This window comes from Brachypodium distachyon, chromosome 1, assembly GCF_000005505.3.
Source record: "Brachypodium distachyon strain Bd21 chromosome 1, Brachypodium_distachyon_v3.0, whole genome shotgun sequence".
Classification (NCBI taxonomy): Eukaryota; Viridiplantae; Streptophyta; class Magnoliopsida; order Poales; family Poaceae; genus Brachypodium; species Brachypodium distachyon.
Genome location: NC_016131.3, coordinates 51,046,487 through 51,067,664, shown reverse-complemented (window position 1 = coordinate 51,067,664; position 21,178 = coordinate 51,046,487). Strand labels below are relative to the sequence as shown.

Sequence of the window (21,178 nt, the reverse complement as noted above, 5' to 3'; positions counted from 1 at the left end):
TGAAATGCTTGATCTTTCGTTTTAAGCAACACAACCCACATGTACCGACTGTAGTCATCTACCACGAGTAGAAAATAGCGATTGCCGGCTAGGGTTGCAGGTGAATCTGGGCCACACAGATCACCGTGAAACAAATCTAATACCTTTTCTGCCCGGTACTTTGCTTCTCTGGGAAACAGCGCTCGCCGTTGCTTCCCTACTAGGCAGCCATCGCACACTTGTTCAACATGATCCACCGTCGGTATTCCAACCACCATGTCCTTTTGGCCAAGTTGTCGAAGCGAGTGAAAGGGAAGAAAGACTCCAATGGCAACGTGGTGAAGCACAAAGCATGCTTGGTAGCAAAGGGCTATGTGCAGCAACAAGGCGTTGATTTTGAGGAAGTGTTTGCTCCAGTCGCAAGGATGGAATCGGTACGGTTGTTGATTGCTTTGGCCGCTCAAGAATCCTGGAAGCTGCATCATATGGATGTGAAATCAGCGTTCTTGAACGGTGACCTACAAGAAGAAATATATGTACAACAACCTCCAAGTTTCGTCGAAGGGGGAGCGGAACGTAAGGTGTTGCGACTGCACGAGGCATTGGACGGGCTACGGCAAGCACATCGGAAGCGGCATGATGGTATGTGTGAATGGCCCCCTTTAGGCCCGGTCTTAAGATTCTTAAGATCCGTGCTATAATGTATAAGACCGAACCTTAAGAATTGGTTTGGTACTTGAGACCCAGTTTCGGTCTACATTGGAGACGCCCTAAGGACCACATGGAACTGTCCTCATTGGTGAATTTTTTTTTTCCTGAGGTACTGAGATGCAGCTACATGGAAAAATGGTAATAGATGAAACGTAGAGGGAGAGATCTTCTCAAAGCTAGGTTAATGAAAACCTAGTCGAGACGCTCTAATTTAGGAGTGATATTCAAAAGATGACTGTTTATTGATTCATTGAGGTGTTGAAGTGTCCTCCCAGTAGCCAATTTGGCCTAACTCTAGTAGGAAAACACCATTTCCTTGAATTAGTGATCAGATCGGGCATAGACATTGGTAACTATAACTGGCAACGAGTGTGCGATTGATGAGATGGAGACTAATAGGGAGTACGTACGTAGGAGTGGCAGATTGTGCTCAAAATGGAAAAGTGCGAAGAGGAGAAGGACGAGACAATGCCTTCCGATCACGGGCTTATACTTTGCTATGCTCCAAAAGTAGTAGCTTTGGTTCCTCGATAAAAAACGCGTCTAATTTAAGGTTGATTAATTCCGAGAGGTTGCCCGGTTGTTTGGGCGGCAGGAGTACTCGAATACTCCTCTACTGAAGGAACTTTGAAAAAGATACAGTAGCGTTTTGAAACTGACTTCCCAGCTTTCACTGGTGGGCCTGCGGCCGGGTCTCCGCAATAGCGTCACCAAACCATGGAATAGACGGCCACGCAGGCTCACCTACTATGACATTTTCTACTGGCCGGTACGGACAGCTGCACAAACCCACCCAAGTGACCAAGTCGACCACTCCCACACGCAGCCTCCCCGCTCCCTCTCCACGACAATTGGCCTCGCAAGCAACCCGATCAACGACCTTCTTCTCAATTATTCTCTCCCTCTCTCGCTCTCCTCCGCCCCGCTGCGCTTGCTATCAAGGTTCCTCGCACGTGCCCCCCCGGCCAGCACAAGCACCAGCACCTTATGGATGCACAGCCATAGATAGAGCATCGTCCGTCTAGCTTCTTGCTCCGATCACTTGGCAATCGCGTGGGCGTCCCCAGACGTCGCGTACGTGCTTCTCGGTCAATGACGAAGTCGGCGACCTCCCTCCTCCTCGGCGCGGCGCTCGCGACGGCCTTCTTCCTGTTCTACACCTCCGTGCGCCGCGGCCTCGGCGAGGGGCCGGCCAGGTCGACGCCGCCGCGGTGGACGCAGGAGAAGGTGGAGGATAGCGTCAGGGCTGCAGCTAAGAAGCAAGCGGTCGCCAAGTGGGAGGAGGAGGAGGAGAGGAAGGATGTGGTTAGCAGCGGCAGAGACGAGCAAATGCCAGAGCAGCAGATTGTGATGCCTGCAACCCAGCAACAGGTTTGTCTTTGTCTTCTTGGTCTTGCTCAGGAAAAGTTAAAAACTACGAATTTGTGCTTTGATTTATGTTTAATACGTATTTTCATGTATGCTCTCTCAGATCCATAATAAGTGTCGCTTAGAAAAAGTAACTATTTATCTTTTTTTTTCTTTTGAGAGAATTTAATATTGCTAGTTATGTGACAAAAAATTGACGTCTTCTGTGCGCATTCGCATCTCTGGATGTTAAACACATGCTAAAACTGAGAGAAATTTGCTTAGTATCGGTGTTATACGAAACAATGTGAGATTAAGTGCTAACTGCTAAGATAAAAAAGATAGAAGCACCCTAAGCGTAGGATTAGCAGCCAATGCTAAGTAAAATATACTGAATTTAATTAGATTGTGCATATCAATTTTAACTGTAATTTTTAACATGTAAAGTATTCAAACCAACAAAGAGGGGCCAAGGATCTGATAGAAGAAGTTTAAAACTTTAAATGGGAAGGCTTATGACTGGTTGAACAGCAGTGATAGCTTTGCCCGCCTAGTGAAATTTGATAGTCACTACATGGGTAAGGCAACTTTCTGTGGTTTGCCAGCCTGAAGAATCAACCTTTCTGTGGTTTATAAGATGAAGAGATCCTCAGCAACCTAAAGCGATCGTTCTTAATCCTATTGGTGATTCCAGAACTAGATCAGGTTGGCCCCCTTTAAGTCTGTTTGACCTGTATGATTTTTAACCAAAGGCATCAGTGGAAGATTCGGGAGAATTGAAGAAGTATCACTAAAAATAGAAGCATACTTTTTATATAAACAACACCGAGCACCTTCCTTCATCACTGCTTAACAGAACCATATGCATTAAATTTATGACCTCAGAGACGCGTTAGGACTGGCTATATGATATGAAACATCAAACATCTGCGAGAATTATTTTAGCTGCGGTAGCATTCTGGCCTTGACAAGAATGTGATCGGCCCCCATGTGAAAGGTATCCAAAACATGTGTGCCAACGGAAACGGCGGCATCAAACAATTTAACATGGCCAGCTTAGCTAGCCAGTTGTATCATTGTATATAAGGACGCTATCAGTGAGTGGTATTCTTATTACCTAGTTAAATACAGTTGATCACAAACGATAGCCTGCTTCTTGTGTGCACGATTACAGGGTTTTGGACTTTAAAATTTCCTGTCTTTCTGTCGGATCTGTCAAAAATAACATTACACGCAAAACTAAGCAGCAAATGAAAATGTTTGAATGAACAGGAGGACAAGCCTCAAGATCTTGCCGATCTGCTCCAGCGAGCGTCCACGGCAGACCGGACGGTCCTGATAACGGCGCTCAACGAGGCATGGGCAGCGCCGGGGTCATTCCTGGACCTGTTCCTGGAGAGCTTCCAGCACGGCGAGAACACGGCATACTTGGTGAAGCACCTGCTGGTTGTGGCCATGGACAAGAAGGCCTTCGACCGTTGCAACGCCGTGCACCCATTTTGCTACTGGTTCAGAGTGGAAGGCATGGACTTCGCCTCTGAGCAGAAGTACATGAAGGGCGACTACCTCGAGATGATGTGGAAGAGGAACAGGTTCCAGCAGACCATCCTTGAGCTAGGATACACCTTCCTTTTCACCGTAAGTCTAATGAAATAAATGAAACTAATTCCTCCAGATTTATTCCATGTAATGTAATGTAATGTAATTTCTTGAGTTTTGACCTGCCCATTTTTTTAACTGAATTGTTTGTTACAGGACGTGGACATCCTGTGGTTCCGGGACCCGTTCCCGCACATATCCCCGACGGCACAGCTTGTGATGTCATCGGACTTCTTTGTCGGTGACCCGAACTCGGCCGGGAATTACCCCAACGGTGGCCTGCTCTACGTCAAGTCCTGCGAAGGTTCCATCGGCTTCTACAAGCACTGGCAGTCGTCGCGGGCGCGGTTCCCAGGGATGCATGAGCAGTACGTGTTTGACAAGATCGTCAAGGAAGGAGTCCCCGCTCACCTTGGCACCAAGGTGCAGTTCCTGGACACCAGCAACTTCGGAGGCTTCTGCCAGCACGGCAAGGATCTGGGCAAGATCTGCACCATGCACGCCAACTGCTGTGTGGGGCTGGAGAACAAGCTGTTTGATCTCAAGAACGTGCTCCAGGATTGGAAGACCTACAAGGCGCGCATCGCCGTCGGGAACACGGATTACTTCTCCTGGAGGGTGCCCGGGAGGTGTATACATTAGTTAGTGGACACATGGTCTTGCTCGGTCAGGGGATCGACTAAGGAGCTATTGGTTAGGCAAGCTGCTAAGGGGTCTTGTAAGCAAGGTGATTATTCACTTCCTTCTTTTGATTGTAATTGGTGGGTCTGCCTGATAATTATATTGTTTAAAAAAAAAAAGGAGGCCGAGGCCCTGCAACAGGACAAGATAACCAACCAAAGAGCCACAAAAGCTAATTATAATGCTTAGAGCATCCGCAATGGCCGACTATTAACCAATTTTTATTTAAATTTTGCTTGTTTGGAGGAAAAGAGAAATAGGAGAAAAAAGAGAATTGAGAGTCAAAACTCTTAAGGAAAGAATCGACAGCTAAGAGTCGACCTTTTAACCATTGCACAACATCACATTTAATGCTAACAAATTATCTAGGATCAGTTTAAAGACACAAGACATTGCATGTTTTATTTTACCGCTGACTCGCTGACTCTAAATGATGTGGAGAGTCAGTACGGACTCTACTACTGCGGATGCCCTTAGACCCTAATCAAGTTGTTCCCCAACTTGCCGGATGCACCCATAAACACAATTGTACTTTCTAAACCAAGATAATCTAATTCAAGCAGGACCGCAGGCGTAGGATCTAAACCTGGATTAAATCTGTGTTTAGTGATTCCCGATATCCGAACGAATCTCCACGACCAAAGAAATCACATATGAGAACAGTACTACTGCAAGTCACTGATATTGCTCAACAACAGGCTACAACGATACAATAAAAATATCCAAACTATTGCAAGTCACTGATATTGCTCAACATCATGCTACAACGATACAATAAAAATATCCAAAGCAGCTAAATGTTGTTACATGATAATCAATCTCATAGAAAAAGTTACGAAGGCACAACAATTGGTATATGGTTTTCGATGAGGCAACAATATGGTTAAGAGCAAATCGAGATCAGTTCTTGAACCTGTTAAAGGGTATGTGAAGGTTATCACCCTTAACAGAGCCATCAATAGGTGCCCATCCAACTATCCAAAACACAATTTACCCATCCAAAACAAAGTGTCAAAATAATTTTTCATTTTGCCTTCACTACAGTAACAGTTAAGCTCGAAGTTCATCTAGACCGCAGAGAACACATTCCAATCATTAAAGGATCTCTATTCAAGGGGACATTGGAGGCTCTGACCTTTGATAATATGAAGGATCACCTTCTGCTTATTTGTACCTAAACTGAAGACCTTACTTCAGTTTTACATCTTCAATACCCTCCTCCCAACACTATCTTCTGCCATATCCACCACTTCTGAAAGTACGATTTCGACATCCCTGGTATCCCTTTTTAACACATTACCCAACTTGGCAACTGCTTCCGTTTGTTGCTGCAAGGCCTGTTTTGCATAATTACACATTCTCAGCTTGACGCCATCAAAAATAAAATGGACAAAGAGGATTAAAAAGCCCAAGGCCCTACCTCAAGAAGTTCAGTAACACTCTGTTCATCTACCTTCGCCGAACTTGGGATATAGGTGGGCCCACTAGCTCCACCGGTGCTTGCAAGAAGGCGTGAAACTGAAAGAAGATTATAAGTTCTCCTCGAAAGATCGCCACCGGTTCCTTTTATCTGTGTACACAAGATTCAAATAAATGGAACACATAATCAGCCAAAATGCAGAAATAATATGAGGGCTAAAGAAAATTAACCTGTTTTGTTATAGCAATCAATCTTTCATATAGATCAGCTTCTTCCTTCGTTAATGGAACACGGCAGCCCCTATTCTCCAGCGCTTCCACTATTCTCATGATCTTTATTATGAGTTCACAGCAACATAAATGTTAGTAGTTACATAGGCATGAATATGAATTGCCATTTGCCATCATTTTTTGTTATGAAACATGGACAAGAAATATCACCCTTAGGAGGCGCCTCTCAATAACCAGCTCTTGATGTTTCAACCGTTGGATCCACGGATAGGTGTCAGCTTGGAAATGTCTTTGCAGCTATAATCAAAACCTTGTTATGTAAATAAATGATTCCTGGACAACCAAATGAAAATGCTGCTAGATGATTATACCTTTTTGACATTGGAGTGGGTCATGCTCAATCTTTCAGTATCTGAAACAAGAACTTCATCTTGAAGCTGCAAAGAGAAAGAACAAGAACAACGAAGTGGATAGATTGGGTCAATGTATTTCTGTCAACAATTGAAATTGTGAACTATTGTAGAGAAACACATTAACTTGACAACAATATTACTGGGAGATAAATATTTTAACTATTATTCTTTTTGGGACAAGTACACAAAGCAAAAAATTAAGAAAAGGAATAAATGGAGATGAGGGTAGAAAGGACAACACCATACAACCAGGCATGCAGCAAAATGACATGTTACATCTGTCAATTGCTGAATTGCAGGAGAATACCCTGTACATCTGAATACATACTACACGTCTAAAGAAGATTTAATAAACTCTAATAAATTACGGAATCGGTAGGTAAGACAGGTTATTTGCAATTGCATATCTGGTATTATGAGCCCAGCAACATTTCATGTCAGTGAACTCATTCAGGATGGCATCACAAGTTCCATTTTGGTCAAATATTTAACTGACACTCTACATATTATAGCAGAATTATAGAACATCAGGTGAAGAGTTGAATTGTTGAAATACAGAGTAGGCCACACCTGGTTTGACAAGTCACATGAGTAACAAACTAATGAAGTCATCAGACAGTTGAGAAAACAGAAATTTCTAACCCCCGTGTATTATTTGAGTTGCTTTTACTACATTGAAAGATTAACTACTTTGGGGGCAGGGGGGTATAGGTGATGCACCGATGGATGAGCAAGAACAACCTGTTTTTGCATCTGACTTTAAGTGGTCAATATTGTACCAAACATTTGAAATAATAATCATGAAAAATAAGGATTATCATGGACTTTTTGAATTTTCATTACATGTGATGAACATGGAGTTCTCAAAATTTCCACAAAAATGCATTCCACCAGAGTGTGATTATCATGGAGCTCTCAAAATTTTCACAGAATGCATTCCACCTGATATGCTCGCCGATATGACCAGGGGTGCTGATTGTTTGAAATAATTTTGGTAAACTCAACATCAATATCATTGGAGAGGTATTGAACCATACATGATGTTCATCTGAATTTTGGTTTAAAATAATTGACACCTTAGCATGATCAGTAATCGGTTAGCAACATAAATTTATATAGATTGCATCCAATTAGCAGTTATAGGCTTGTGGCTGGTCAACACACCAGATATAGTCATCTGATTCAACCATGGAATGGAGCAGAAAGATTAAATCAAATTCATTTGACATTTGGAAGGAAGTTTTATGCAGTAAATGACAATTTTAATTTGAAGTACAGAAAAATTAAAAATATTGAAGGAAAATGGAATATTTTTCCACTCTAAAGAACAGTATTGCCACCCATCACTGACATGCAGGTCCTAGGGTCACATGTCACTGACACAGGAACGGCAAATATCCAACTGCTATTCACTGGAGTACCAAATGCTAGATATTATATATTTTAAATCATAAGTTTTATAACGTACGCATCTATTATTCTTTGTACACAGGTAAGACATCATTATGAAATTTGATGTTGCCATAACGGCCATTCAAATTAGTGTAATAAATTAATAGTGCAAATACATGAAGGTTTATCAAAATGTCTACAAGAAAAATACGGAAGGGTTTATCAAAATGCATACAAGAATAATGTGGAAGATGCATACATAGTCATTATTTTTATTCGGACTATTAACTGCACATACAAATCAAGGAGGGCACCACAGAATCAGACATTATTAAATAAACCAAACTCCCTTTTCTTAACTTTTATAGTACAATGTTAGATGCTTTTGGATGAAATTCTGATGTTAACTAAATGAAACTTCAAATTTGAGCAACAAATTAGGAGTCCAGATACATGATGGTGTATCAGACACATATACATGCATAACGTGCAAGATGCATTCAGTCAGGCCATTAGTTCTCCGCACAATTCATGGAGGGTAACAGAGTTATCATGGACAGCATCACAATAAAAGGAATTCCTTTTTGTTGACTTTAGTAGAGTGATAGATACTTTTGGCTCTATATTTTGTGTTTTGGCGTACTTGCCGACTGAGAAAAATCAAGAATTTTACAGAATAATTCCAACTATGTGGGCATAGATGACAACAAATTTGAATTGAGCTTTTGTTCTATCAAACATGCACATTCAACTATAATTAAACTAGATGAGTAACCTAGCTACAATTTTAAACCTCTGAATGCGGCATGTTACCTTTTGCAAGTTATTACTGTGCCAGGAAACAAAATTAATTAATGTTCCTAATTTTTTTGACAGACTTGCTTGCATTGAGTAAGAAAATACATGCAGAGCAAAGCTGAGTTAGAAAGTTCATGCAGCATTTCAGATCAATTTCACTGCTAACTACTTGCGTAGGTACTATATACATACATATTGCGGGTGTACAAATCAGTGATTTATCATAGAAAAGAAATTCATCACATTCATAAAGAGGCACCTAATCCCACTACTTGTATACCTTAAGCCGACCGGACAGGTCTTTAAACCCCTGCACAAGTTGAGGCCACAGCCTCTCCCTATCTGCACTATCCATGCACTCAAGCTTCCCCATCGCTTCTGCCCACATGATCTACATCCACAATTAATAAAAACACATTATGATCTCCAGGAACAGCACCACAAAATAGACAGTATACAAACTGATTGAGATAATTCATCCAAGAACGCACATCAGATGCTGCTACTGGCTTCACCCTTTGTGAAGGGTCTGTCACGCTAAACAACAGATGCTGCCATCAATACAGACAAAAAACGTCAACCAAGTTGTATTAACCACAATCCCTTACAACAGAAATAGCCAAGTTGCTAGGAGATATATCTCACCCTGAAAGCATAACGAGGGTTGCCTGGGTCCTCCTTATACGCATCCACAATAGCCTACAAGCACTCAAAAATTACCAACATTTCGAATCGTTCGTTCCTAAAGCCGTTCAAGAAGGCCAAGGTTTCTAATAGGGTTGCGGACCTGGATGTCGCGGTCGGAGGGGGAGAGCGGCAGCGGCGCAACTGGGGCCATCTGGGTGGTTATCTGCCCGCCGCCCCCGCCGGCAAACCCAAAAGGGGAAGGGGACGGCGTCGCCTGCTGCTGGAACCCAAACGGGGACGGCGATGGCGATGGCGCCGCTCCGAACGCCGGCGTCGATGAGGGCGTGCCAAACGCCGAGGTCGAAGAGGGCGTCCAAAACGCCGGCGTGGAAGAGGGCGCGCCGAATGCCGGGGTCGAGGACGGCGTACCGAACGCGGGAGTAGACGATGGGGTGCCGAAGGCGGGGGTGGACGATGGCGTGCCGAATGCCGGCGCGGAGAAAGCGGCACCAAAGGCAGGGGTGGTGGAGGGAGTTCCAAAGGAGGGCGCAGAGGAGGGCGTCCCGAAGAGGGGGGATGAGCTGGGAGTCCCGAACATGGCCGCAACTGTCGGGAACAGTGATCGCCGGCGGCGAGGGTCGAGGGGTTTAGGGTTAAGGGCGGGCAGAAAATGGTCGAGACTCGAGAGCGGAACGGGGGAAACGTAGGTTGTCAGAAGGAGTGTTTTGTTGCATGCCAAAATGTAACTCATCTAAAAAAGCCAAAACAAATTTGAAAGCATAAGCTAGAAATATATTTAACACCAACAAAGGGGATTACAAAGTACTCCTTCAGTTCCATAATTTTTGTCTCAAATTTGTCTTAAAATGGATGTATCTATTCCTAAAAAGTGTCTAGATACATGTAATGTTTCAACAAAAATTATGAAACGGAGAGCGTAGTCATTTTGCACTACATGAGACCAAAAAGAACAACAAACATACAGAAGACGAAAAAGACAACTGCCGGAGCCTGATGGCAGCCCAGGTGAGAAATCTGGCGCACAACCACAACAGCATCCTTCGGGGACCTCCCATGTGCGTGCCAGCCGTAGAACCGGCGGCTCTCCCAGCAATCGTGCGGGCAATAGCACTTGAGGTTCAGGACAATTGGTGGGTTGTAGATCAGTAGGGAGTTTCACCGAGCCCAAATTGCAATCTCTTCCATCAAACCTAAGGATCATCGACAATGGCGCTCTCATCTGCCATTGGTGAATCAACTCGGATGGATGAGGCTCATCGTCTATTGCATGTTCATCGTCTTGCCTTGAAATCATAATGCAATTGGAACACCAACTGGAATAATACTCATCCCCAACAGCATCTTGCTCCAAAGGATATATGACAGAGGTAGCTATCATGTGGTGCTTCTCGGAGAACTCTTCTTGAAGATCAGTTTCAGTGCTAAACCGATTGAAGCAAATAGCAATACCTCCATCTACGCAGACAACAAGATGGAGCTCAGCTGAAACCGAAGAGGAACCAAGGTCCACCTCGACCGAGCCTGGAATCTGGTACTGGGAAGGTTGACGAGAAGCATTACCAAGCGCCACACCACAGCAGCACCAAGCTTGATTTGATCACTATTTATGGGCGTGCACTCAAAGGATACAAACAGGGATTCGCAAACAAAAAGGGGAATTCGTAAGCATGCCAACGCGTAGGGCATATGGGCGTGGCCATACCACCTCTAGCTTCATTTAGGTAGGGCACGCCGCTGCCTAGTCCCCTCCTTGTTTTAGATGGAGTATTTGCCAGCCCAATATTGTAAGACAACTTTATTTTAATTTTATATTAAAATTCGTCAAATCCTGAGCTAGCAAAACCCTAACCAATTATTTGGCTAATTTCAAATTTTAATAGTGCAAATTTAGGCTTAAACCACACTAAAACTCAAGAAAAAGGTATTTGATATTTGGCTAATCTAAATTTGTCTAGCCACGGCAGCCACAACAACGTCGAGCGCCGTAAACAAGAGAAGTATGGTCGTGGTGACATCGGCATTGCCTGCTGAAGGTGGCTGGATGGCTTAAGGATAGGTGACGAAGGGGTCACTACAACACAAATGTCTTGTAGAGACATTTTCATTGAGGCAATATACTCTTTGTCTCTACCTAGAGACAATTTTGAGATAAAGTTTCATGTAGAGGTCTATGAGGCGCTATGGATAATGTCTTAAATATAGAGACACTAGTTGAGACATTACGGTGTAGAGACATTTTTTGAGGCATTTAATAGATTGTCACAAGACTCATGTAGCGACATGATTTTGAGATACTTGATGAAATGACCTTACGGTATAGTTAGAGACACTATTTGAGACACATTTTTATGTTGTGTAGAGACATTCTTAGCAAGTTTGAGACATGTTGCGGACTACTCATAATAATTTCATTAGAAGTATAAGCAAGAATTGGTATCAGGTTGAGATTGTTAGGTGAGTGTGTAGTTTTCCTTAAGGTCTTGAGTTCGAGGATTGGTTTCAACATGATTTTTTCAATGTATATTTTCTAGCACATGAGTATAGAGACACAATTTAATGTCTTTACAAAATGTCGCATTGAATGTAGAGACAATATAGTGTCTTTATGAAATGTCTAAAAAGTATAAAGACACAATGCAATGTCTTTACAAAATATCGTATTGAACGTAGAGACGGTATAGTGTCTCTATGCAATGTCTAAAACAATAGAGACGTTTTATTAGTGTCTCATCACACATAGCGACACTGTCCGTACTGGCATTTTTGTGGCATTGTACCAAGTGTGTCTAAAGTTATAATGTCTCTACGGGCTATTTCTCTTGTAGTGGGTGACTTCGACAATGTCCATATCAGAGAGCTTGTATCTAGGAAAGCTAAGCGTGTGTGTTGGCGAACCTGTCGGCTGACAAACAAGGAGAGACAAGTATTTATCCAGGTTCGGGGCCCTCGATGAGGTAATATAGTGGGTATCCTCAAGTTGAGTACTCGGTTAGTCATAACCACGTCAATAGGCATCGTCGACGCAACCATGTTTGAGTAGAGGAGTGGAAACATGTTCAAATAGTGTGAAAGAAATCAGAAGAATTCCAAAAGGCTTAAATGATCAAATATTCAAAGTAACGTAGGGCAAATAATCTATTACAAGGAAAGAAAGGTCAAATCATTCAAGTACAAGGAAACGAAGGGCAAAGTATCAAAATCCCCTTTATTCTAATTTTTATTCTTGAAAAAATATTCTAATTGGCACATTTTTGGGTTTGCGTGCGGACTTGATCTGTGTCGTCTGGTTCACCCGATCTATCGTGCCATATGTGTATTGTGGTACCTACATATGCATCGTTTCGATCCACCATTATTCTCAATAGAATTGGCCACCGTCGGGACTTACCTAATTGCTTTCCCCAATGTCATCCCCATGCAACATCAAGGCCACATCAGCCATGGGGATATATGGTGGCCTCCTTCGCCTGACTCCTCACTAATTGCGGCAACGTTCTCTAGTTTTGCATCTCAATCACGTATCGATCACCATAGATTGTGTTATCCCTTTGTATTCTCCTCCCCACTGCTCCCACCCCCACCCCGATGTCCAATGTCGGAAAGTGGGATGCGCCCGCGTCCCAATTGTCAAGTTCATTGTCGACACTTTTTTTAAGGAAAAGCCTTCGTGGCAGCTTTATTGGCGATAAAGACACTTACATCGTCGACAAGCGAACTGGACTTTAAACATATGGTGGTGCTAAACTCCATCCTGGCCGGTGGCATGGCCATCTTTTGAGATGGTGCTTGCTCACAAACCTTTGGGCAATGGTAGAAGGAAAAATATTGAGACAATCTTTTTTACAATGTTAACTAAAGAGGTAATAACACACGCACTACATAAACTTGAAGCACGCGAGCGATTTCATACAAGAACTTGAAAATTGGGGCCAAGTGGTCCAAAACTTTTCTAGGCTGGTGATTAGTGCCCAGACTAGTCCGAATTAGCCACGTTGGCTGTTTAGATGGTTTGCATTTCTTCATTTTAAACCCTGCGATTGAAATACAATTTCTTCCTCATCTCCAGGCAATGCAAGGTCAATGAAATTTTGCAAAAATGTCTATGTTTTCTTCCTATTTTCCATTCCAGCCCGTACCTCTTCGTATACCCGCCGTGACAGCACCCTGTCGGCTCGACCCAGGCTGACCAATGTCGGCCATGCCGCTGTCCTCTCCCTCGCTGCCCTATACCTCGCCGCATCGGGGATTCAGGGATTTAGGGTTAGGCCACAAGAAATTTGAGAAAGAAATTAAAAGAAGAATCTTGTGGGGTGTGTGGGGGGGGGGGTTCGCAAGAGCGTAGGGAAACGAGCGTTTTTTGTAAAAAAATTACCGAGCCCTCTTCCCGTGGCTTTGCCACGCTGGCAAGACACGTGGTGGCTCCGGAGCGCATCTGACCAAAAATGAACCCACAATGCAAGTTTTGGACCACTTGGCCCCATTTTTTAAGTTCTTATATGAAATTGCTCGCACGATTCAAGTTCTTGTACTGTGGGTGTTATTACCTCTTAACTAAAAGACTGTAAGAGCATGAAAGAAAAAACCGACACAAAATATAATAAAAGAAGGGACACAACAATCTTCACGAATCTCTCAACCAAACAAACTCTTCTAACAATAAAGAACAAATGCACAAATCTTAATGCTAAATCTTACCGTAAGAAACCAAACAATTCGCCTCAGAGTTAGCAAAACTGAAAGGAAAAAAAAGATTTCCTCTTCCAACAAGCTCGGTGGCCATGTTTGGATTCGTAATTTTGTTTCGTCGAAAAGATTGGTAACGCCATGCAGGATGTTTTTTTTATAACAGAGGGGTGTCCTCCGGTTTCATTAAAGGAAACCCACAGTGTCAAACATAAATATCCCAACTTAACACAAGTAGAGCAACAGGAGACTACAAAGGACTACACAATAGCTAACACTACAGGTGCCTTCGCAACTCCTTGGAGGGGGAAAAACCACCTACTACAGACAACCTGAACTATCACACCTACAGTTCATACAATAGCTTCATCAATCAAGACATCCACCGGAGCTTCATAAGGTAAGTTCACATTGAGGTAAGCGAAGTGTCGCCGGCGCCCAACCCTGTGCCCGATTGAAAGCTTCAGCCACGACTCGCCACAGTCGCTGGGAGCATCGATGCAACACCTCCTGCACTTCTTTTTTCTGTAAACCAGACCAGTAGTCAATGGTAGAGCAAATGACAAAGATAACATTAGTTGGATCTAGGGGTAATTTGTTCCGGAAGCAAGCATCATTGCGAGTTTTCCAGATAATCCAAATAACCGCTGTTATCCCAACTACAGCTATCTTCCTCGTTCGAACATTAAACTGAAAACGCCAACTATCTAACAAATCTTGTACCGATACAGGAGTGGAACGAAAGTTAAAGCAGACCTGGACCACACGCCAAACATAACGAGCTAGAGAGCAACTGAAAAACAGGTGACCAATAGTCTCTTTCCTAGAACAGAAAGGACAATGATCATTGTCTATCCCCCCTGGCACGTTAAACATTTCTGGTCAGAATACTACCTCTACTCACTAACCATAGAAAGATTTTAATTTTCAATGGTAGTTTCACTTTCCACAAGAAACCATAAGGAAAAGGGATCTGGGAGAGTTTCGGCTGCCTGTACAGAGAGCTGACTGAAAATCTCCCCTTACTCCCCAGTTTCCAGTAAAGCTTGTCTCTACCACTGGACAGGGAAACTAAATTACAGCACTGCTTCAAATCCTCCCACTGAATAAGAGTTTCACCCACCAGAGTTTGTCTGAACCTGATGGAGCTCCACCCCTCAGAGAAGACAGTATGGACAGAAATCCCAGAACTGAAAGTGAGATTATAAAGCCTAGGGAATTTTACAGCAAAGGGGCATCTACCCCACCATTCATCTTCCCAAAACCTAGTTCGTTTGCCATTGCCTACTATCCTTCGACAGAAACTCAAAAACACATATCTAACTCTGAGCAAACCAGACCAGAAGTGAGAATCTCCCTGCCTAGGAGAAACCTGAGGGAGAAGCTTGCCTTTGCAATATTTCCTCCTCAGAAGTTTCTGCCATAGTCCACTAGAGTTTTCCAGCCTCCAAACCCATTTGCATAGTAAACAGAAATTCATTACTTTCAAATCACTAATCACTAAACCACCCTGATCCCTAGGCTGACAAACGTCTTGCCAGTTCACAAGGTGGATTTTCCTATGCCCTGCTTCTTCCTGCCAAAGCATCCTCTTTTTGAAAAAATCCAACTTTTTAATCACCCCCTTAGGAATCTCAAGGAAAGACATAAAGTAATTGGGAATTGAACTCAAGCAAGAGTTAATCAGGGTGACTCTACCTCCCCTGGACAACAGTTTCCCCCGCCAACTAGCAAGCCTACCTTCAACCCTATCCTCCACAGGTTTCCAATCTTTATTTGCCAATCTTTTGAAATGCAATGGAATGCCCAAATATCTAAAAGGGAAAGATCCCTACTTGTAGGTAAAAATTTCTTCTAAAGCACCTCCCAGATCAACAGCACTACCTAAGTAGTAGAAATCACTCTTATGAAAGTTTATTTTTAAACCAGACATCTGTTCAAACAAACACAACAAAAACTTTAAATTTCTAACACAAACCAGATCTGCCTCCAGCAAAAAAATTGTGTCATCTGCATATTGCAGAATCACACAACCCCTTGGGACCAGATGATCAGCCAATCCTCTAATCAAATCTTGCTGCTTAGCTTGTTTTTACTAAAACAGTTAAAGCATCAACAGTAAAATTAAACAAAATGGGGGAGCCAAACCTCTAATCAAACCTTACTGCTTAGCTTGTTTTACTAAAACAGTTAAGGCATCAACAGCAAAATTAAAAAAAATGGGGGAGAGGGGATCATCCTGTATCACACCCTGATCATGAAGGATGCAGCCCAACAACGGTAATCACGAGTCCGCCATAAGCATTTTCTTCCACAAGGATCTCTTCGCTAGCCTCCAACACCACGCGGTTCGAAACGTTTATTCGCTCGTGGCATCAACTCGGCAAGACACCAGCATTCCCGTGTCATATGTTTCCGCATTGCACCGGCCCTGCAATCAGTCAAGCGGCGCTGCCAACAGCGCCTTGGATTCTCCATCCCCTTTGTTCCTTCTCCCGCACCGTGCACAACAACTCGAACCGTTCGGTCCGCATCGCTTGTCCTGTACACACACATGCTGCAAAGGCAGCCAGGCATGCAGCTATACAATTCCCCGTCGTATCTTGCTATTGTTTCCATTAGCCACGACCAAAACAGAGCAAAGCAACATGCCGGCATATAAGTCCCCGGCTCTGTTCCTCCGAAAATACAAGGTAAAGTACAAACTTGCACGTACCGGTGAAGAAGCTAGGAGTGAGTGTGCACGAGGGGGCGGAGATGGCGTGGGAGCAGCAGCTGCAGGTGCTGCACGCGCTGGACGTGGCTCGGACGCAGACGTACCACGCGTGGGCGGTGGTGATCGCAGGCATGGGCTTCTTCGCCGACGCCTACGACCTGTTCTGCATCACCCTGGTGACCAAGCTCCTGGGACGCATCTACTACCACGTCCCTGGCCGGGCGGACCCCGGGAGGCTCCCGCCGCGTGTGGAGGCGGCCATCAACGGCGTCACCTTCTGCGGCATGATCGTGGGCCAGCTCTTGTTCGGTTGGCTCGGCGATAAGGTCGGCCGCAAGAAGTTCTACGGCAAGACCATCATGCTCATGATCATGGGATCCTTCCTCTCAGGCCTGTCGTTCGGGAACACGGCCGACGGCGTCATGGCCACGCTCTGCTTCTTCCGGTTCTGGCTCGGCGTCGGCATCGGCGGCGACTACCCGCTGTCGGCGACCATCATGTCCGAGTACGCCAACAAGACGACCCGCGGGAGCCTCATCGCGGCCGTGTTCGCCATGGAAGGGCTGGGCGTCCTCGCGGGCTGCATCGTCACCTTGGTCGTGTCGGCCACGTTCCAGGCGCGCTTCAACCCGCCGGCGTATGAGGAGGACCCCGGCGCGTCCACCCCGCCGCAGGCCGACTACGTGTGGCGCATCATCCTCATGGTCGGCGCCATCCCGGCCGTCTTCACCTACCGCTGGCGGGTCATGATGCCGGAGACGGCGCGCTACACGGCGCTCGTGGCCCGCGACGCCGAGAAAGCCGCGCGCGACATGTCCAAGGTGCTCAGGGTGGATCTCAGCGGCGAGCCGGACAAGGTCGAGAGCATCGTCAGGGACAGGGGCGACTACAGCGTCTTCTCCGGCCGCTTCGCCCGCCGCCACGGCTTGCACCTCCTTGGCGCCGTCGCGTCGTGGTTCGTGCTGGACGTGGTCTTCTACTCCCAGAACATCCTCCAGGAGGAGATCTTCAGCGAAGTCAGGTGGGTGCCCGAAGCGCACACCATGAGCTCCCTCGAGGAAGCGTACCGCATCAGCCGTGCGCAGGCGATCATCGCCCTCTGCGGCACGCTTCCAGGCTACTGGTTCACCGTCGCCTTCATCGACGTCGTCGGCAGGAAGGCCATCCAGTTCCTCGGATTCGGCATGATGACGGTGCTCATGCTCGTCGTCGCCGCATTCTACCACATCCTCATCCAGCCTGGCCACCGGATATGGCTCGTCGTCATGTACACCTTCACCTTCTTCTTCGCAAACTTCGGGCCCAACAGCACCACCTTCATCCTGCCGGCCGAGATTTTCCCGGCACACGTCCGCTCCACGTGCCACGGGATAGCGGCTGCTGCGGGGAAGGTTGGCGCCATCGTCGGCTCCTTCGGCTTCATGTACGCCGCACAGAGGGCGGACGGCAGCCAGGAGACACCCAGTGGGTACCCGTCGGGCATCGGCGTGCGTGCCTCCCTCTTCGTGCTCGCCGCCTGCAATGTGCTGGGGATACTTTTCACCTGTCTCCTGCCTGAGCCCATGGGGAGGTCGCTGGAGGAGGTGTCCGGCGAGGGCAGCCAGACCATCAACCGAGAGGACGCAGATTTGACTGACTCCAAGGTTCTCCCATTGTAGCTGTAGGGCCTCTGTTTGAATATTAATGTGCTGGGATTAGATCCACACCAGGGATGTCATTTTCTTTTCTTTTTGAGGAAACCAGAGATGTCAGTTAATTAAACTAAGGTTATTCGGGGACCCTGCCGGAAGCAGGGATACAAAATCTTGGTACCAGAACACCGAGGCGGCCGACACTTTCAGTAACATTTTCCGGGAACGTCGTGTTCAGCTTGTTAAATTTAGAAATAAAAATAGAGTGTTTACATAATATAACAGCTAGCTATTTTCAATTTGATAATAGTTAGATTTTACAGCTATACAAAAGCAGCCACCACCACAAACGAATTACACACTCCGTTTCAAAATATAAAACGGTCAAACTTTATGCACTCTAACCAAACTTACCATAAAAATTATTAACATCTACAATTTGAAAAATATTAACGCATTACTCACTATGAAAACATATTTCATTGCATATCTACTGATCTTGATTTGTGGCTTTAAAAGTTGTTGCTTTTTCCTATAAACTCGATTAAACTTTCACAAGTTTGACAGTTAATAAAAATTATACACCGTATATGTTGGACGAAGAGAGTAATAAACAAACAATACAAACTCATGGAAGCAATGGGCCGAACAGGTTATCAGATCCAAAAATGATAAACACTCTAGCCCACTCTAGCTGAAAACGAAAAAAACGTACAACTACACACATCTCAGGCCGAAAAAGCCCCAACAAGTAGATGCCACCCAGCTCACGAATCTGTCTATCCACAGGCTTTTGGAATCCTTTGTTCATGCGGGTTTTTTGGTCCCGCAATTGCGTTTTCAGGAATATAGGGACCAAATTGCACGCAAGAATCAAGTTGATATTAGTCTCAGTATATGCATGTTGCGAAAATTCCACCAAATTTAAATCTACAGGACACCTACATCTTTAGGTTGTAAAGCCCGCATGCAAATTGCAATGGGATTTTCCAGCGAACCTATAGGTAATCTGCTCTGTACCAACCATGCTTTCCATGAACTTTGTGCGCCTCAACTACACTGGGTGACACATGTAATTTTAGCAAAGGGGAGCTGAAGAAGAGAGTATATATATATATATAGTGTCTGAATATCTGGCTGCAGTAACATTCCATCTGACCGAGAAAGAAAGAAAGAAAGAAAAATCCTTTGTTACACGATCGACCATGGTGAGCACGGGTGTAGAAACGGCGGCGAAGAAGCAAGCGGCGTGCATGGCTCCCAACCCAGGCAAGGCCACCATCGTGGCCTTGGGCCACGCTTTCCCGCAGCAGCTGGTGATGCAAGACTACGTGGTGGAGGGCTTCATGAGGAACACCAACTGCAACGACCCCGAGCTCAAGGAGAAGCTCACTAGACTGTGTAATTAACACACCAATATATGCACGCACACAAGAAAAACGATTTCACAAGTTGTGTTTTAATCCGGTGCCCATATATGCAGGCAAGACAACTACGGTGAAGACGAGGTACGTGGTGATGTCGGACGAGATCCTTGGTCGGTACCCGGAGCTGGCCCAGGAGGGCCTGCCGACGATGAAGCAGCGCCTGGACATCTCCAACAAGGCCGTGACGCAGATGGCGACGGAGGCGTCGCTGTCCTGCATCCGGTCGTGGGGCGGGGCGCTGTCGTCGATCACGCACCTCGTCTACGTGTCCTCCAGCGAGGCGCGGTTCCCTGGCGGGGACCTGCACCTGGCGCGCGCCCTGGGGCTGAGCCCGGACGTCCGCCGCGTCATGCTGGCGTTCACGGGCTGCTCGGGCGGCGTCGCGGGGCTCCGTGTGGCCAAGGCACTCGCCGAGAGCTGCCCCGGCGCGCGCGTGCTCCTGGCCACCTCCGAGACCACCGTGGCCGGGTTCCGCCCGCCCAGCCCCGACCGGCCCTACGACCTCGTCGGGGTCGCGCTCTTCGGGGACGGCGCGGGAGCCGCCATCGTCTGCACGGACCCGACTCCTTTGGAGCGTCCGCTCTTTGAGCTTCACTCCGCGCTGCAGCGGTTCCTCCCGGGCACCGAGAAGACGATCGACGGGCGGCTGACGGAAGAAGGGATCAAGTTCCAGCTGGGCCGCGAGCTCCCCCACATCATCGAGGCACACGTGGAGGATTTCTGCCAGAAGCTCATCAAGGAGCGAGATCAGGGTGGTGACGGCCACACGCACGCGCAGCTGACGTACGATGACATGTTCTGGGCGGTGCATCCCGGGGGACCGGCAATCCTGACCAAGATGGAGGGGCGGCTGGGGCTTGATGGCGCCAAGCTCACCGCTAGCCGGAGCGCGCTCCGGGACTTTGGGAACGCCAGCAGCAACACCATCGTCTACGTGCTGGAGAACATGGTGGAGGAGAGCAGGCGGAGGAGGGAGCTCCAGCAGGCGGCGGGAGCGGAAGGGGGTCAGGAGTGCGAGTGGGGCCTCATACTGGCGTTCGGGCCGGGCATCACGTTCGAGGGGATCTTAGCCAGGAACCTGCAGGCTACCTAGGAGGCTAGGACGTCCTTTCATTCTCCCTCGTGCACCGCCCACATATATGGGTGTGACAGGATGCGTCCATTTGTCTTATCTTTATCGATCGCCTGTTAGTGAAATAAATCCATCTATAAAGCGCACATATTTCTGTCCTTTTTTTTAACTCCAAGCTTTAAGAAAGAAAAAGAAAGGCAGCCAGATATATGTGCGCTTTATATATCGATTTATTCTACTCCACAATTTGATGTCTTTTTTTTTTATCACATTTCATTCTTTTAAGTATCAATCAATCTCTTCTCTTCAATAGATATTGTATGAATTCTACAATTAGAAAAGAAATAAATAAAATCATGGCTAGCACAATTATAGAATCGCAGGGAGTACAGTTTTATAGAAATAGGCTAACTTTACGTGCATTTTTACTA

At 45.8% G+C, this 21,178-nt stretch overlaps 4 protein-coding genes across 4 annotated transcripts; 3 read left to right on the top strand and 1 right to left on the bottom strand.

Annotated features, from left to right (window-relative positions):
* The first annotated feature begins 1,445 nt into the window (after nucleotides 1-1,445).
* On the top strand, nucleotides 1,446-4,517 carry LOC100831161 (uncharacterized protein At4g15970). The gene is made up of 3 exons (XM_010229860.2): nucleotides 1,446-2,061; nucleotides 3,310-3,675; nucleotides 3,793-4,517. The coding sequence occupies exons 1-3, from the start codon at nucleotides 1,783-1,785 to the stop codon at nucleotides 4,276-4,278; spliced, it is 1,131 nt and encodes a 376-aa protein (XP_010228162.1). The 5' UTR covers nucleotides 1,446-1,782; the 3' UTR covers nucleotides 4,279-4,517.
* A 519-nt stretch (nucleotides 4,518-5,036) lies between these two features.
* LOC100830854 (nuclear pore complex protein NUP54) lies at nucleotides 5,037-9,916 on the bottom strand. Its single transcript, XM_024456597.1, has 9 exons — nucleotides 9,358-9,916; nucleotides 9,216-9,269; nucleotides 9,062-9,121; nucleotides 8,851-8,961; nucleotides 6,339-6,404; nucleotides 6,178-6,264; nucleotides 5,968-6,069; nucleotides 5,738-5,887; nucleotides 5,037-5,654 (listed from the first exon to the last, which is right to left on the bottom strand). The coding sequence occupies exons 1-9, from the start codon at nucleotides 9,793-9,795 to the stop codon at nucleotides 5,517-5,519; spliced, it is 1,206 nt and encodes a 401-aa protein (XP_024312365.1). The 5' UTR covers nucleotides 9,796-9,916; the 3' UTR covers nucleotides 5,037-5,516.
* Nucleotides 9,917-16,612: 6,696 nt separating this feature from the next.
* LOC112269811 (probable inorganic phosphate transporter 1-3) lies at nucleotides 16,613-18,446 on the top strand. The gene has a single exon (XM_024457029.1). The coding sequence runs from the start codon at nucleotides 16,659-16,661 to the stop codon at nucleotides 18,273-18,275; it is 1,617 nt and encodes a 538-aa protein (XP_024312797.1). The 5' UTR covers nucleotides 16,613-16,658; the 3' UTR covers nucleotides 18,276-18,446.
* Nucleotides 18,447-19,373: 927 nt separating this feature from the next.
* On the top strand, nucleotides 19,374-20,914 carry LOC100830237 (type III polyketide synthase B). The gene is made up of 2 exons (XM_024457030.1): nucleotides 19,374-19,649; nucleotides 19,732-20,914. Exons 1-2 carry the CDS (start codon nucleotides 19,454-19,456, stop codon nucleotides 20,766-20,768), a joined length of 1,233 nt encoding a protein of 410 aa, XP_024312798.1. The 5' UTR covers nucleotides 19,374-19,453; the 3' UTR covers nucleotides 20,769-20,914.
* The last annotated feature ends 264 nt before the right edge of the window (nucleotides 20,915-21,178 follow it).

Bases quoted from the DNA above. Each gene is read 5' to 3' on its own strand.
- LOC100831161 (XM_010229860.2), top strand. From the start codon at position 1,783: ATGACGAAGTCGGCGACCTCCCTCCTCCTCGGCGCGGCGCTCGCGACG. The intron at 2,062-3,309 runs GTTTGTCTTTGT...TTGAATGAACAG, and splicing joins TGCCTGCAACCCAGCAACAG to GAGGACAAGCCTCAAGATCT. The intron at 3,676-3,792 runs GTAAGTCTAATG...TGTTTGTTACAG, and splicing joins GATACACCTTCCTTTTCACC to GACGTGGACATCCTGTGGTT.
- LOC100830854 (XM_024456597.1), bottom strand. From the start codon at position 9,795: ATGTTCGGGACTCCCAGCTCATCCCCCCTCTTCGGGACGCCCTCCTCT. The intron at 9,122-9,215 runs GTGAGATATATC...TATTGATGGCAG, and splicing joins ACCCTCGTTATGCTTTCAGG to CATCTGTTGTTTAGCGTGAC. The intron at 6,070-6,177 runs GTGATATTTCTT...CTCATAATAAAG, and splicing joins TTGAGAGGCGCCTCCTAAGG to ATCATGAGAATAGTGGAAGC.
- LOC112269811 (XM_024457029.1), top strand. From the start codon at position 16,659: ATGGCGTGGGAGCAGCAGCTGCAGGTGCTGCACGCGCTGGACGTGGCT.
- LOC100830237 (XM_024457030.1), top strand. From the start codon at position 19,454: ATGGTGAGCACGGGTGTAGAAACGGCGGCGAAGAAGCAAGCGGCGTGC. The intron at 19,650-19,731 runs GTAATTAACACA...CCATATATGCAG, and splicing joins GGAGAAGCTCACTAGACTGT to GCAAGACAACTACGGTGAAG.